Source organism: Trichogramma pretiosum, unplaced genomic scaffold (genome assembly GCF_000599845.2).
Source record: "Trichogramma pretiosum strain Unisexual culture from Peru unplaced genomic scaffold, Tpre_2.0 scaffold4, whole genome shotgun sequence".
Classification (NCBI taxonomy): domain Eukaryota; kingdom Metazoa; phylum Arthropoda; class Insecta; order Hymenoptera; family Trichogrammatidae; genus Trichogramma; species Trichogramma pretiosum.
In genome coordinates, this window is record NW_019641688.1 from 3867911 (window position 1) to 3883186 (window position 15276).

Below are 15276 nucleotides of genomic sequence, written 5' to 3' on the forward strand. Positions count from 1 at the left end.
CGCGTAATCAATGGTGTATCCTAGCATAACTTTTTCCATTGTATCTGCAAATACATATATTTTACCTTTGAATCTAATTTTTATTAAATATATATCAGGAATCCGCGTTTTCTTATTTAAGAATCTCCATATATTTGGACGGACGCACATTTTCCGTGCAATATGGTAGTGGAAACTTTCACACGTGTTGTTCGTTCGGTTTGGTATATCATATATAGAGAAGATATTGGCGAGTGGTAGCCAAAATCTTCTCGTGTATGCTGCAAATTTGTTCAACTTCTCATGTTTGGCATTTTCCTCTCCCACTTCATCTACAATTCTAGTTAAATTCTTTCCCCACTTTGATTATTGCTCGGCATTATTTCTGGACATGCCCGAAGAGCAGATGGACAGGATGTCCAGATGCATGAATGCTGCAGTGCGCTTTTTCACTGGACGCAAGAGATGGGAGCACATAACACCTGACTACATCAGCAACGAAATCCTCAAGTATCGTTCCAGGATCAAGTACACCTGCGTCTCCCTTATCGCCGCTGTCTTGAGATCCGCGGAACCGGAGTACATGAAACGCGGTCTCGTGCTTCATTCGGCTGTGGCGGAGAGGGAGACGCGGACGGATGGTCTCTGCTTGTCTGTGCCTGGCGCGGCGACGACCCGTGGGCAAATGTCCTTCGCCATTGGGGGGGCCCGGCTCTGGAACTCGCTGCCGTTGGGACTCCGGGAAGGGTTTCAGCGGCCTGGTTTTGGTGCCGCCCTTCGTAGGTACTTGCTGGACCTCCAGAGTGGCAGCTAGTATACCGGTGTTTACCTGTTGTCTTTTATTTGTAATCTATTGGTTTCTTTTTTTTTTTTTATTCTTTTTCTTGTTTATCTTTTTTGTTTTTTCATGTTTGTAATTGTTGATATGTGTGATATTCATGCCCGTGTCTCGCGTTGCTAACCGGGAGACTGTATTGTTGCCTTGGGCTACGTTGGACTTAAGTCCTTAGCCTCAAATAATAAATATTAAATATTAAATATTAAATAATTCATACCCTCTTCCATGTCACTGGCAGGCAAGTGGGCGAGGGCAAACGCTGTTTCAAGTACGTAATTAAAATTGCTTCCAATGCCATATTTATGGAATCGTTTTGATAAAGCCTGCAATTAATATTTTTTATTAGATGACTATCAAATATTATTTTTCAAATCATGTTACATTTACATATTAAAGAAAAATTTACAACATGTTACTGAATGATGCTCAAGGGGTTAACCAATCTAGGATCTTTTAAAAATTTTTAATTTCAAAAAATCGTTAGCAAAGAAAAATTTACGGAAATGTTTTTTGCTTCTTCCAACGAGGAAGCTCTATGATAGGTCAAATTTCAAAATTCAGAATCAATTGTCTGTGGGTTACTTTAAGTATCCGTATGGAAACTAGATCGAATTTCCAACAAATGTCTGTGTGTTGGTGTGTGTATGTAAGTACATACATAATCCCAGATGAATTTCAAAGTCCTACAGTGGTTTTACCCCTTTTAATGCATTTTATCCATTTAATTTATTAAATAGCATTGTAAATTAAACGATAAAAAAAGATAAGGTATATAACTATCGGACAATTGTTCATCTGCTAAAAGACTTACACTTGAAAATTACTCTAATTATAAAAAACCAATAAAGAAAAATAAAATAGGTAAATAAAATCTGACAGATAACAAATTTTACTCCAAAAGCAAGTGGCAAAGAGAGAGGTCTTACATTTGTAAATAAATCAAAACAATCGTACAGCCTTCAGACCAGAACAAAAAGTAAGTAACCCAAGTAACCATTGCGGGAACTGCTCCAATTAATATGACGACTAGTATATAAGTGATATTATAGTAATGGAGTTTCGATTGTAAAAACTTACCTGTCGGAAATGAAATAAGCACCCGACCACTCTGTAATGTATTGGCAATCGTAAAATGTAACTAAATTAATTTAAAATTTGACAATAAACAAATTAATTTTCTTGCCACACTGACCGAAAATTCGCAGTTCGTCTCTATACATTTGAACCGGAACTTCGATTTTCTTCCGCTTACAGCGTGCCTCCAAGGTACCGGAAGAAAAAATTATGCATCTTCCGTTTTTTAATAATACGTCGATACGCGTCTTATTTACCGATTATCCTCCATAACATGCTCAATATAAACATCAGTATTATCAGACAGTTATTATTAATCTGCACTAGCAATGCTCGCGTCTAAAGCGTCAGCAACAACAGCAGCCTGTATAGAGCCCTCATACATGCACGCCAGCTTGTATGCTCGCTACACTCGCGGGCCAACTGCGATTGTTCGGCGATGACATGTGGGCTGCTGTTTCTGTTACTGCTGGCACCGCTACCAGTAACCGCTAATTTTTTCATTTCAACGCCAATTTTTTTTCCCGCGATTCCGAAATTATGAATGACGAGCACGCGCTGAAGAAAAGGCATGGATTTTCATTTTTTTATCTATTACTAGACGTTTAAGACGCGCTCCGCGCGTATCAATTTTTTTATTTGTGTTTTGAGGTTAGCAACTTTCAGGCGCGCTTCGCGCGCGTACATCTTTCAGTCAGTTTCGAAAAAGTTGCTATTATGACCGTAGATGTCACTTTATTACGTTTCGACTCGAGTCAAAAGTCAGTCGACCAATCAGAGGCCGAATAGATTGGCTTCACTTTTAGGTCCATCTCTTTTTTATAAGTTAGATAACATAAAAATATGCTATCAAAATCATCTTGCTTATGATTTAAATAAAAAAATAAAACTTGTCATACTACAACTAACTAGATTTGCTAAAACTTTTTGCTTGAGGCCGGGACAAAAAATTTTTTTTGTGTTTCCGGATACGTATTATTATTATGATAGCTATTAAAAATCAAACCTAAATATGCGCGAAGATGCAATTTTAATATTATTATAATTCAGGCCCACGAATTTTTGGCCCGATAGCAAGAAAAATAGTTTACACCACTGAAGACGAAACGTGATGGATCGACCCGGCGAACAATCCAGTTTTGTCTCTAGTAGTGTAATGTGTACTATTAAATATAGTCAATAAATGATAAAACATCATACCATATCGATTTTTCTAAAATGCACCATAAAAATTTGTGCACTCCTGGGAGTACTTGGACGAATCTGTAAATGATATATTAGTTCAATAGTTTTCATTGCAAAATTTTAATCAAAATTTTTGGCTTTAAATCTATAAAAAAACCATAAAAGTGATATTTTAACTGTCATATCCACCTTCATAGCTTTAGCCTTAAATGGTACTCCTGTTCTACTTATGCCAGCAACTCCGGAAGAGCGAGCTTTTTTTGCCTGGACATCGATCCAGTTGTCTGTATTAAACTTGCGTTTTCGGGCTCTTGATGTTTCTGGGCGGTCGATTTTCTTGCGCTTAATTTTTCGTTGGAAAAAAACAGTTCTTTCATTTTCACGAACTGAATTTTCTTCAGTAGAGCGAGCTTTTTTCGCCACACCGATCTGCTTGGCTGGAAGCTTGCGCTTTAGTGCTCCTGATTTTACTGGATTGCTAGTCTTCTTATTCTTAATGTTTGGGTTCGAGCATTGTGGCTGCTGCTTCTCAGTTTCGCCGTTGTCAGAATCATCTGTTATTTCTGAAAATTCTTCAGATTCATCACTCATATCTTCATTAATGTAGTCACATACTTTAAAAGTTATTTATGATAGTTTCTCAACGGCTTTCAAAAATCCAGAGCTCATGGAGATCGAAGAAAAATCGGCATCTAATGGGATTGCAGATTCAGCCTCTTGTATCGCATCGCTATCTTCATCGCTCGCATCAATTTCTTCATCACTCGCATCTCAATTTTCATCCCTCGCTTTATAATGAACAGCCTCGTTTTTTCTTCTTCCATCTTTGAGAAATTCATACAAATTTAAATTAATTATTATAAATGTTTCATCCATATCTTAAATATCATTGGTGACCAATAATTTTACTTGACGATAAAGAAATCTTGATTTCATATGCGCGTAATTTGTAAAGACAATCAAAAAATCTTTTCAGTGTACACCACGGGCATAGATACGCACAATGAATATGCCGCACTCCAGGCTTCGCCTCTTGCGAGTGCGACGCTTTAGCTGCTTCGCCACCTGGCCGCTATAAAATTAAATAAAAATTTTCCGCGTGATGTAACGTGCAATCGAAGAATCGATTCTTCATTTTCGTTGTCCGAGAACCTATGCCCGCAGGTATACCCAGTATGAAATATGGGTAATGTGACATCCATACTTTATCACACTCGTTTATCACAGCACACGGGCGCAGCACATATCCACTCACATACACACAGAAATACCAAATTCATCACTAGAAAAAATTATCGATGACGCTATTATGGCCCACTCGAAGTGCATGCATAAAATGACGCATAAATTTTTTATGAACTTACCATTTTTGTTGATTTTTGACATTGTTAACAATTTTACACAAAACACTATAGGTTCAAATTCACAATACTTTCAACTCGAGAAAATAAAAGCTGTTCATAAATACCTCACTGGAAGAAAGATTATGTACGTATGAGACCGATAGTGAAACGACGCTCATCAGTGGGCTGAGGAGAAACCAGTGCTGAAAATGTCAAGGTGGGGGAAAAATTTGGATTATGCCTTATACACGCGTAATTTCCTATTTTCAAATTTCAATCTGAATTTTAATAATACAATCCAATTTCCAAATTAAAAAAAAAAAAATTGATACAAAAAGCGTGTGCATAGATATCGCCTCGACTATCGGGCCATTTTTTGGTACGGTAGTGTTATTTTTCTGAATCGGCATTTTTTTCGTGTCATTTTCTGAATCGGCATTTTTTTCCAAATCATGGAATTTTGTTCGTGGCACAATCTGAATTGGCATGTTTTTCCACGTCATATTTTGAATTGGAATATTGTTCGTGAATCGTGGCATATTTTCAAATGGAATTTTTTTCGCGACCAGCACCGTGAAATGGAGTGTTTTTCGTAGCCACCATCGAATACAATCATAGCTTTTCATGCAGTTGCGCCTGTGCTGCTTCCTCGTTCATGGATCGTATCCAAAAACGCAGGCGCCGGCCACCTGCCAGCTGATTAAATTTTGCGCTCACCAATAGATTATTAATTTCGAGATTAAACAGCTCCATGAACGAGGTGAACCGCACGTAGAACGACTCTTTTAAAGCGAACCAGTGGCAATTATTTACTTGAAAAAATTTTATTTCCATTATCAATGTAATGATGAAATTGGATTTATTTTCCAAGGGGCATTTTTTAATTACTGTTTGTTTACGATGTGGAAAATGCTCAGTGAATTAAATTATACGCCATAAATAAAAATTTACTATTAATTAATATATAAGAAAAAAATTATTATTTACTTAGCTTATTCATCAACTTTACTACACATTTTTATCCCGATGGTGGCCGTCAAATTATCCTGTGATCGTGCAGTTGTATTTATAAATGTTATATTCTATAGTAATAATAATCAAGATTTTTACCAAGTCTATATAAATAGGCTAATGGTACGAATCATAAGTTTATAACTGTAAAGTACACAAATAATTTAAAAATTGCTAAATTTATATGGAAAAAATCTTGTACTTTTGGGAAACAAATCATGTACGATTTGACTAAATAAAAACCATGAACCATGGACCACCTCGTTCAAGGACCATGAACTGATATCCTTTAACAATCATAACTTCGTTCTCGAGAGTACATGCGAGAAGTGACGCCGTACACACGAGAACACGACTTTTTCTATTCGCACGCTACCTTTGAACTCTAACGCTAACTTTGAAATCAAGTTCATCAAGGCTCCGAAAGTAAAATTGAGAGGCAGCACTAGCCAGGCTCTCGAAAAACGAGATATCATTCACTGCTTGTGCAAAATAATTCAGCTCAACGCGCGAATAAATTACCTTCGTGCAGAATTTTTTTACAACAATAATTTATTATGTTTTATAATACCTGTGCACAGTTGTATTCTGCACGTAAAATTTTATAATGCTACGGTGCTGAATTATTGTATACATATATTATTGTACGCAATCGATCGTGCACAGTGCACAAAACTTACATGCACATAACTGTAATTTTTTTTAGATTGTGCACAATTTTTGGACACAACAGTTTGTGCTCGAAAATGTTATTTACATTAAGTAAACACTTTTATGGTACTGATAAATATCACTTAAAAATCTTTTTGATAATATTTGTGCTCAATAAATTACTTACCCTTACAAAATTTTTTCGCCGACCATTTAAAATTTTTATTCATTACGCAAGGTACTCAATAATTAAGCTCAATAATTTTGTGTTTAAACTCACGGTGTTTAATTTTTCTGTGCTTAAAACATACCTTGTCATTTATAGCACTGTGCTAAGTTCACATTTATGCTCCCTTTTTTGATGCATAAATCGCACTTTCTGGTAACGCGAAGTAAGGTTAGCGCACGAGCATATGCGAGTGTGATGCGAACGCAGCGGTGCCAGAATGTGCGACTTATGCCACCGAAAAGCGTGCCATAAATGTGAACTTATGCCACGCAGTGCTATAATAGTAATTTTCGATACAAGTGCCATAAGTAACACTTTTTGGCACGGCGTAGTTTAGGGCCCGAGCGCAGCGAGGGTCCTAATAGCTGGGCCGAAAAGTGTCCCCTATGGCCCGAGTATCGAACAACGTTTTATAGTACTGTGCAAAGTTCACATTTATGCCCCCTTTTCCGATGCATAAGTCGCACTTTCTGGTAGCGCGAAGTGAGGTTAGCGCACGAGCGTATGCGAGTGTGATGCGAACGCAGCGGTGCCAGAATGTGCGACTTATGCCACCGAAAAGCGTGCCATAGATGTGAACTTATGCCACGCAGTGCTATAAAAGTATATAATATAATATAATGTATAAAATACCATATATAAGCGTATAATGGCATCAGGCTTACACAGTCAAGTCTAACTGACTGAGAAGTATTTGTACTTTGAGTTTTTAATGTCCAAAATTCAATTGGTTTATTGAAAAAGTCTCAAAGAGCGAACCAATTCAAGTTAAAATTTATGCATTTATCAACTAATATTTATATTAAATCATGTAAAAATGTTTTTATTTATAAAACTTACTGTTCTTTCTTTCTCACCTATTTCTGGTACTCAAAACATATGTAAATTCACTCCAGATGAGTGTCAGGAATAGGTGAAGAGAAGGGATATGTGAGTTATACAAATAAAAAATATTTCCATATAATTTACATCAATATTTATTGTTTGGTACGCTAATTTAAGCTCAAATTGGTGCGCGCTTTAAAACTTACACAGCAAACCAATTGGGTTCAATTGTTTATTGTTTACAAAAGTGTTTAGAATCCATAAAAGTTCATGAACAAATATTTTTGAGAGAGTTAGACTTGACCGTACAAGGCCTGATACCAATAAGTGGTATTTTATACATTATATTATATTGTATAGTTTAGGGTGCTTTATAATGGTTTCTAGGGCCCATTGGAATAAAGTAACCATAGGGGGCTTCATTATTATGTACAAGAAGACCCCCAAACAAGTTTGGTAAGGATATGTGACCCGCAGATGAAAGGCTCACTTTGTAAGTAGAAAATACTGTTTCATTGAAAAAAGCCATAGCATGAACCTTTCACAATAAATAAAGTACACGCTTAAGCACGTACTTATATTTGCACTTATTTTCGCCCTGCTACTATATTAGATATGTGTGTATGTGTGTGTTATGTGTATGTATGTTTTAATATCTTCGCGCTTACTTTTATACGCTTGTGCCTAGACAATTCATCCTGGATAGAAGTTTGTTGTTTTTGCAATCGGTGAAAATAAAATTTACTATTTGATTATTTGAGAAAATAATATCATTTCATGGGTTTTTTAAAGACAATGACTACGTTTACCTAACTTCGCTCAGCTTTGTGAAGCGAACGTTGCAACTAGTACTAACGTGTGGAACAACATGATTCATCAAATCGGCATCAAAGATTCCGAAATATCGGCATTCATCAGAACCCCTCAAAACTCTTCGAGTAAGCGTCCCTTGGTGCATGAGGATGTTAGGACAAGTAATTCTTCTTCTTCTTCTTCTTTTATGGCACCATCTAGTGGAGTAACCCACGTTTAAAATATACGGCCATTAACCAGCGGGATGTATGAGAGAAAGGCGGGAAGTTATGAGGTGCCCAAGTCAAATCATATATTTATATTGCATTTGTGGAGAAAATTACAGAGGATTTCGATGAGGTGTATCTGTGGATTATGGAGAAATTCAGTAATGGTGTAAGGGGGAAATTTTTTGTTTTTCATGAGGTTGGAAATTAAATTAGAGCGGGGGACAGAGTGCTTGGAACATGCTCAAAATAAATGATTGAGGTCCTCATAATCCTCATTGCATTCGCACCAAGGAGATGAAGCAAGATTTTTTCTGTGAAGACTGTAGGCAAGATTATAGTGATTACTACGCATTCGACAATACGAAGTTATCTGCTTTCTTGTTAGAGTGGATGAAAGTTCGTGAAACCAAGTTTTGGGTGAATTATTGAAAAAATTATTAAAGTAGTATGAACCTTTTTCGGTGTCAGATTTGGAAAAAAAATCGTTCAAATGCGTGTTTAATTGCTGTTTGAGGGTAGGTGAGAAGTCTGAGTGAGGTAGTAGATGAGGAGGTTTAATGCCAGATCGTATGGCTTGTTTGGCGAGATAATCAACTTTTTCATTTCCTGGAATATCGCAATGGCTGGGTATCCAAGTGAGGATAACCTGTTGATTGTTATTGTGTAGTTCGTGCAAAAGAGTTTTAATACGAAAGATGTATATATGATTAGATTCAAGAAAAAATGAGGAATTGTTTATGGCGTGGAGGGTGCTTAATGATTCCGTAAAGATTATGGCGTATGAGATGTTTTTATGTAGAATTAATTCTAAGGTGAGTTGTATTGCCAAGGCTTCGGCAGAGAAAATTGAAGAGTAGGGAGAAATTTTCAGCAGAGCTTCGTAATCGAGAGTAGGACTGTAGATTGCAAGTCCTACAGAACTGTCTTCATCTTTCTTTGAGCCATCTGTGTAAAAAATCGTATGAGTGTTTAAAAGATCTTGAAATTGAGTAGTGAATTCATTGGGGGGTGAGTTGGCATTTTTAATAATTTTACCACTACTAAGGTTGATCGTAGGAGAAAATTGTTGAATTTCTGTGGAAAAGAAAAAACATAGAGGGAAAGGACAGGAGTGAATAAGTTTCTTATATGCTGACATTTTTTTGAAAAGAGGAAGAAGAGGAGATTGAGTTACGTAATTAGGGGTGCTAGGAGTAATAGAGTTGGAAAGAGAAGTAATCGCAGTAATAGTAGGGTGATTGGAAAGAGAGAAACATCTGAGTATGTATTTCGAAAGGTGAAGTTTTTGGCAAATGTGAAGAGGAGGCTGTTTGGTTTCGGCGTATACTACTTTGTTGGGGGTAGAAATACGCAGGCCTAAAATTGCTCGGAGGGCACGTCGTTGCATAATGTTTAGTTTCTTAAAAATGTTACTGGAAGAGGGTATAATAGGTGCACTATAGTTAAAAGTACCGACGAAGAGAGCTTTATAAAGCATGGTAAGGCAGGTAGGATGTGAACCCCACCAAGTACCACAAAGAGAACGAATAATGTTTGAATGAGAAGAGAGCTTCTTTAAAAGTTGTTGTTCATGAGGTTCAAATGATAACTTGTTGTCGAGTATTATGCCTAGAAATGTGGCACTGGGAGACGCTTTAATGATGGAATCATTGATGGTGATTGCTAGGGAATTATGGTCTATATTTTTCCTAGTGAAGATTACGAGTTTAGTTTTGGCGGCAGATATAGATAGGCCTCTAGCCGCAAGATGATTATTTATTTTAGCTACGTTGATTTCTAGGCGAGATAGTGCAGTGTTTAGATCAGATGAAGTGGAGTATAAAGCAATGTCGTCTGCGAAACTGAGGGTGTTGCAATTATTATTTATGATGCTGTTCAAGTCACCAACTCCAATGTTATATAAAGTGGGACTAGAAACGCAACCTTGTGGGACGCCTTTGTAGGATTGAAAAGGTCCAATGGTTGAACCATTTACGTTGAAATAAATATTTCTTTTTGCAATGAGATTGTAATAGAATAAACAAATGGATTTTGGAAGTCCAATGTTTTTAAGAGTGTAGATTATTGACTCGGTGCTGATATCATCAAATGCGCTTTTGACATCTAGAAACAAACATGCGGTGTATTTTCTTTTTGCCATAGAAGAATATATGACAGAGGTAAGAATAGATAAGTTGTCTGTGCAGCTTCTGGATTTTCTAAAGCCGAATTGGGTTAATGGTAAGAGTTTATGGTGTTCAAGCCACCAGATTAGGCGATTATGAATGAGTCTTTCACAGATTTTAAGTAATGATTGAGCGAGAGAGATAGGTCGAAATTTTCCAGTGTTACCTTTTGGAATAAAAAAGATTTTGAAATCATTCCATGACTCGTGGAAGAAGCCATTGGTAAGGACTTCGTTATAAATTTTTAAGAGCAAGGAGAGAATGTTGTCTGGGAGATTAGTGATAATAAGGTTATCGATTTTGTCAAGACCGGGGGCAGACTGAATTTTTCTATGGCAGTTCTGGATAGCTGAATGGAGTTCTTGAAGTGAAAAAGGTTTGGAGAAGAAGGCAGAGCAGTCAGGTGTGGGCGTAAAGGTGGAGAGGAAAAAGGGTTTGAAGCAAGAAGGGGGACATAGGGATGGTATCAGATTGAGCATGGTGTTGATATTTTTATTATTGTTGGAGGCAGAGTCGGCGGTGAGAGATCTATGACGAAATCTTTTGATGGTGTTCCATATTTGATTTACAGGAGTGAGTGGGTTAATTGATTCACAAAAATTCCTAAAGCTATTTCGTTTGGCTGTATGGAAGGCTATCTTGGCATTATCTTCAGCAGAAATGAGTTCATTCAGTAGGTTGGGGTTTTTCCTGAAGTTGCGAAGAGCTGTTTTCCTTATTTCATTAGCTTCTATGCAGTTTGCGTCCCACCAGGGGGGTTGAGGAGGGCGGATTTTACGTTTTGGTTTAATGTTGTTGTCGTTTTTGTGATTGTTTATAGTGGAGGAGAGAGAAGGGGAGTTCATAGAGTGGATGTCGTTGATCGTACTAGTGATTTGGTCAATAACAGTTGTGTAAAGATCTGATGTATTGAGTTGAGTTTCATTAGCTACATTAAAGTTTTCTAGGGTGACTTTAAAAATTGACCACTCAAGGTCACGCCATTTCTTGAGAAAATGTCTATTTATTGATTTTGGAGAGTTAAAAATAGGGATGTTAATTTGTGTAAAAATAGGGAGGTGGTCGCTGAGAAAATTGTCATTTAGAGTTTCCCAATGACACAGAGGAAGGAGATTGGGGGAAATGAAAGAGAGATCTATATGGGTTGGGTTGCTGGGGTTGGGTTTGTTAATGAAGGTGTATGAACCATCATTCAACAACAGCATATTGTTGTCAGAGAAAGAATCATTGATTAAATTTCCGATGCGGTCTGAAGAAGGGCTGCCCCAAGACGGGTGATGACAATTAAAGTCACCACATATGAATGAAGCGTCTAGGATAGGAAGAGAGATAAAGAATCTGTTGAGGAGGTTGTGAGAGATATCAACTGAGGGGGGTCTGTAGATGGCTATGATGGATATATGTTTGTTATTATCGTATTTTACAGAGATGCCTAGAATTTCAAATACATGAGGTATGTGTGTAATGTCATTCAAAATAGAAAATTCGAGATTTTTGTTTATGGCTATGGCGATACCGCCACCTCTATGATCAGAGCGATCTTTACGTGTGACTACAAAGTTTTTTATTTTAAGAGTGTATTCTGGGTTATATTTGGTTTCAAATAAAATTATGATGTCATAATCTATTGAGAAATTGTCAATGAATTGACGTTTATTTGAGTATGAATTGCAGTTCCATTGTAGGATGCGAAGATTCAAAGGATTATTACTAGGCTGAGTTGTGTAATCCATTATTTTGATAGTTGGATAATAGGCTAGTAAGAATAGGAAGGAGTGATGATAGATTTGAGTTAATGAGAAGAGGAAGTAAAATCGTGTGGAAAATTTCTGTAAGTATGTGAGCTATGTCGGAGTTGGGATTTGAAAAAGATTGAGATGAAAGGTTTTCATCGGGTTGGGAGTCGAGTTGAGACGAGCAACGAGAAAAATGGGACTGAAGGAAAGGTGAGTTTGAACGAGATAGATGAGAAAAGTTAGAAGATGAGTTGTTAACAGAGGGAACGGTAGAAGAGCTTGAATGAAAGATGTTAGATGAGGTATGGTGGTGATGAGGTTGTGAAGGGTGAGTTTCAGAGGGGGAAGGTGCAATTTGGTGCTCAGGTATGTGAGTATGATGAAGAGGTGTAAGACGAGAGTTCAGAGAAGCTGCATATGATGTTTTACGTTGTGATGATGAAGTAGTAGGTTGGTGTGAAGGATAGTGTGTAACATTGCTGCTGTTGGAAGTGTTTCTTGGTGGTAGGGAAGATTTGAGAGGATTTGAATTTGAATCATGACGAGGAAGGAGGGGAAAGTGCTGAGGAGATGAGGTAGGAGGCGAGGATGTATTTTTAGATGTAGAGAGTTTAATGGTCTGTACAGAGCGAGAGATATGCGTAGGGGGATCATTAGTGGCTAGGAAGTTTAGTGCTTCTTGAATAGATGTATTGTGAATTGCAGCATAATGATGTACTTTCCTCTGAAAGATGTATTCAGGACAGCTTTTATCTGTGGGTAGATGTTCACCCATGCAATTGATGCAAAGAGGAGGTAAGTCATGTCTTGAGCAGACATCTGTAGTGTCAGAAGAGTCATGTTGTTTATGGCCACAGTGAGAGCATAGGCACTTGCCTTTACAAAGACTTTTTAAATGGCCATACCTGAAGCAGGCATAGCACATTTTGGTTGGAGAGATATATAGTTCTACTTCATGTATAACAGAGAAGAGTTTCACATGAGTTGGGAGGGTTTGACCATCAAAAGTTATAAGAATTGAGTTAGTGTCGACAAGTTCTGACGCTGAAGGATTTATATTGGATCTTCTTTTCAGGCGCCTGGCACCTGTTATGAGAATGTGTGAGTCCAAAGAGTTTAAAATGTGATTATCAGTGAGATCTTTGGGGATGTTTCTGATAATTCCTTGTCTGAAGAGTCTGTGATGTGGAATGGATGCTTTTAAGTTGTTTTGAAATAAGATGTTATCTGAGATAAGTTTGTTTGCAGAGGCACTATTTTTAAGGGAAATTGTAATTTTATTCTTGCCAGAAGATTTTATAGAGATTAGATTAGGGCTGTATGAAGGAGAGAGTAGACGTCCAATAGTTGTGGGGTTTAAGGATGAAGGCGAGGAAGATGAGGATGATCTGGGCTCGATGAAGACTATATAAGGACCACAGTTGGATTTAGAATAGACTAGAGGGGGTTTAGGGGTGGAATCTTTTGGAGTGAGTATTTCAGAAGGGCTGCTGGAACTTTTGTTTTTAGGTTGAGAGGACTTGGTGGAAATAGTTGTGTTTGTTGCTGAGTTAGACTTAGTTGGAGAAAGAGAATGATGGGAAGAATTATTGTGAGGTTGGTATTTAGAGAGTTTAGTTGAATTTGCTGGTGTTGATGATGCTGTTGCTGTTGTTCCTGCTGCTGTTGCTGTTGTTCCTGCTGCTGCTGCTGCTGCTGCTGCCATAGTCGCTGTTGCTGTAGGTGAAGTTGTTGTTGTTGTTGTTGTTGTTGTTGTTGTTGTTATTGTTGTTGTTGTTGTTGTTGGTGAAGTTGTTGTTGTTGTTGTTGTTGTTGTTGTTGTTGTTGTTGTTGTTGTTGTTGTTGTTGTTGGTGAAGTTGGTGTTGGTGGTGTAGCTGTTGTTGGTGTAAAATGTCATTTGTGTTTGCTTGTGGGTCGAGTTCCATGGAGAAAGTACTTTCGGAATCTGAATCTCCTCCTATTTTGGCATTAGAAGCATCGAGTAATTCTTGATCTGTGAGTGGGACTTTTTTATGGTTATGGTTAGACATATTTTCATTGTCTGTGTTGTCAGCTTTACGTTTAATAGATTTTGATTCTGCTCCCTTGTCTTTCTTTTTGTTTTTGCTAATTCTAGGCATTATTAGATGCGAATTGGAAGGAATTAGAAAGAGGTGACTATGAGGGGTCGGCTGCAGGCCAGAGCCCACCGAAGTGAGGTTAGGACTATTATCCGGTTGGGGTACATTTTTCATATAGTACTTTTTATAAATTTTTTTTTATAATGACATTTTTTATAACGTACGTTTTTTATAATATTTTTTTTTATAATCCATTTTTTATAAACCCAAATTTTATAATCTTATAATGGTACTAATATTTTTCAAGTATGACATAACATCGTCATTTCCAACGTACTCATAATATTGTGAAACTAATGAAAATAATTTTTCTTCTTTCTTTTTGCGGTGTGGGTCTTGTCCTTTCCGTACTTTCTGTCCTAATTGCAATTGTCTTAGAAGAATTTCTGTGTCTACTGGCTCTTTTTTGATTTGTAGGACACCTAAATGATAACCGTAGAATTAGAAAATCATAATGCGCTAATGATTGTAATTGAATAAGTTTGATATCGTTACCGGAAGGTATATCTTTAAGCTCAGTACGTAATACTTGTGCTGGCGGTGCTTCTGGATGAGCTTCCGCTTTTCTTTTAATGCCGGACANGATCGTCCCCACGTCATCGGCCCGAAAAAAAAAACTTTCCCGGCGTCGAGCGCCAAGATCGTCCTCACATCATCGAGCTCGAGAGCGAAGACTCTCCATAATCACGACCATAAACGATGCTCCATCGAACGATACCTGACCATCAGAAATGTCCATGTGCTGTGGTCGTCGCGTATAGCTTGATCAACGCCGATCATTTATTTTTTTCCCATCACCATGGACTGAAAATTTTTTAAATTTTGTTAATCAACTTGAAAAGCCTTTCGACGGTGATCGCGACCATGAACTACGATCCATCGCGCGATACATGACCATAAGAATTTTCCATGTGCTCTTGTCATCGCGTATAGCTCGAAGAAAGCCGATCATATAATTTTTTTCCATCACCGTGGACTGAAAAATTTTCAAATTTTGTTAATCAAATAGAAAACTCTTTCGACGGTGATCGCGACCAAGAACTACGATCTATCGCGCGATACATGACCATGAGAAATTTCCATGTGCTCTTGTCGTC

At 37.4% G+C, this 15276-nt stretch overlaps 1 protein-coding gene across 1 annotated transcript; it reads right to left on the reverse strand.

The window, feature by feature from the left end:
* Window positions 1-12024: 12024 nt before the first annotated feature.
* Window positions 12025-14179, reverse strand: LOC111694249. Its single transcript, XM_023461634.1, has 2 exons — window positions 13996-14179; window positions 12025-13705 (listed from the first exon to the last, which is right to left on the reverse strand). The coding sequence occupies exons 1-2, from the start codon at window positions 14177-14179 to the stop codon at window positions 12033-12035; spliced, it is 1857 nt and encodes a 618-aa protein (XP_023317402.1). The 3' UTR covers window positions 12025-12032.
* Window positions 14180-15276: the final 1097 nt, after the last annotated feature.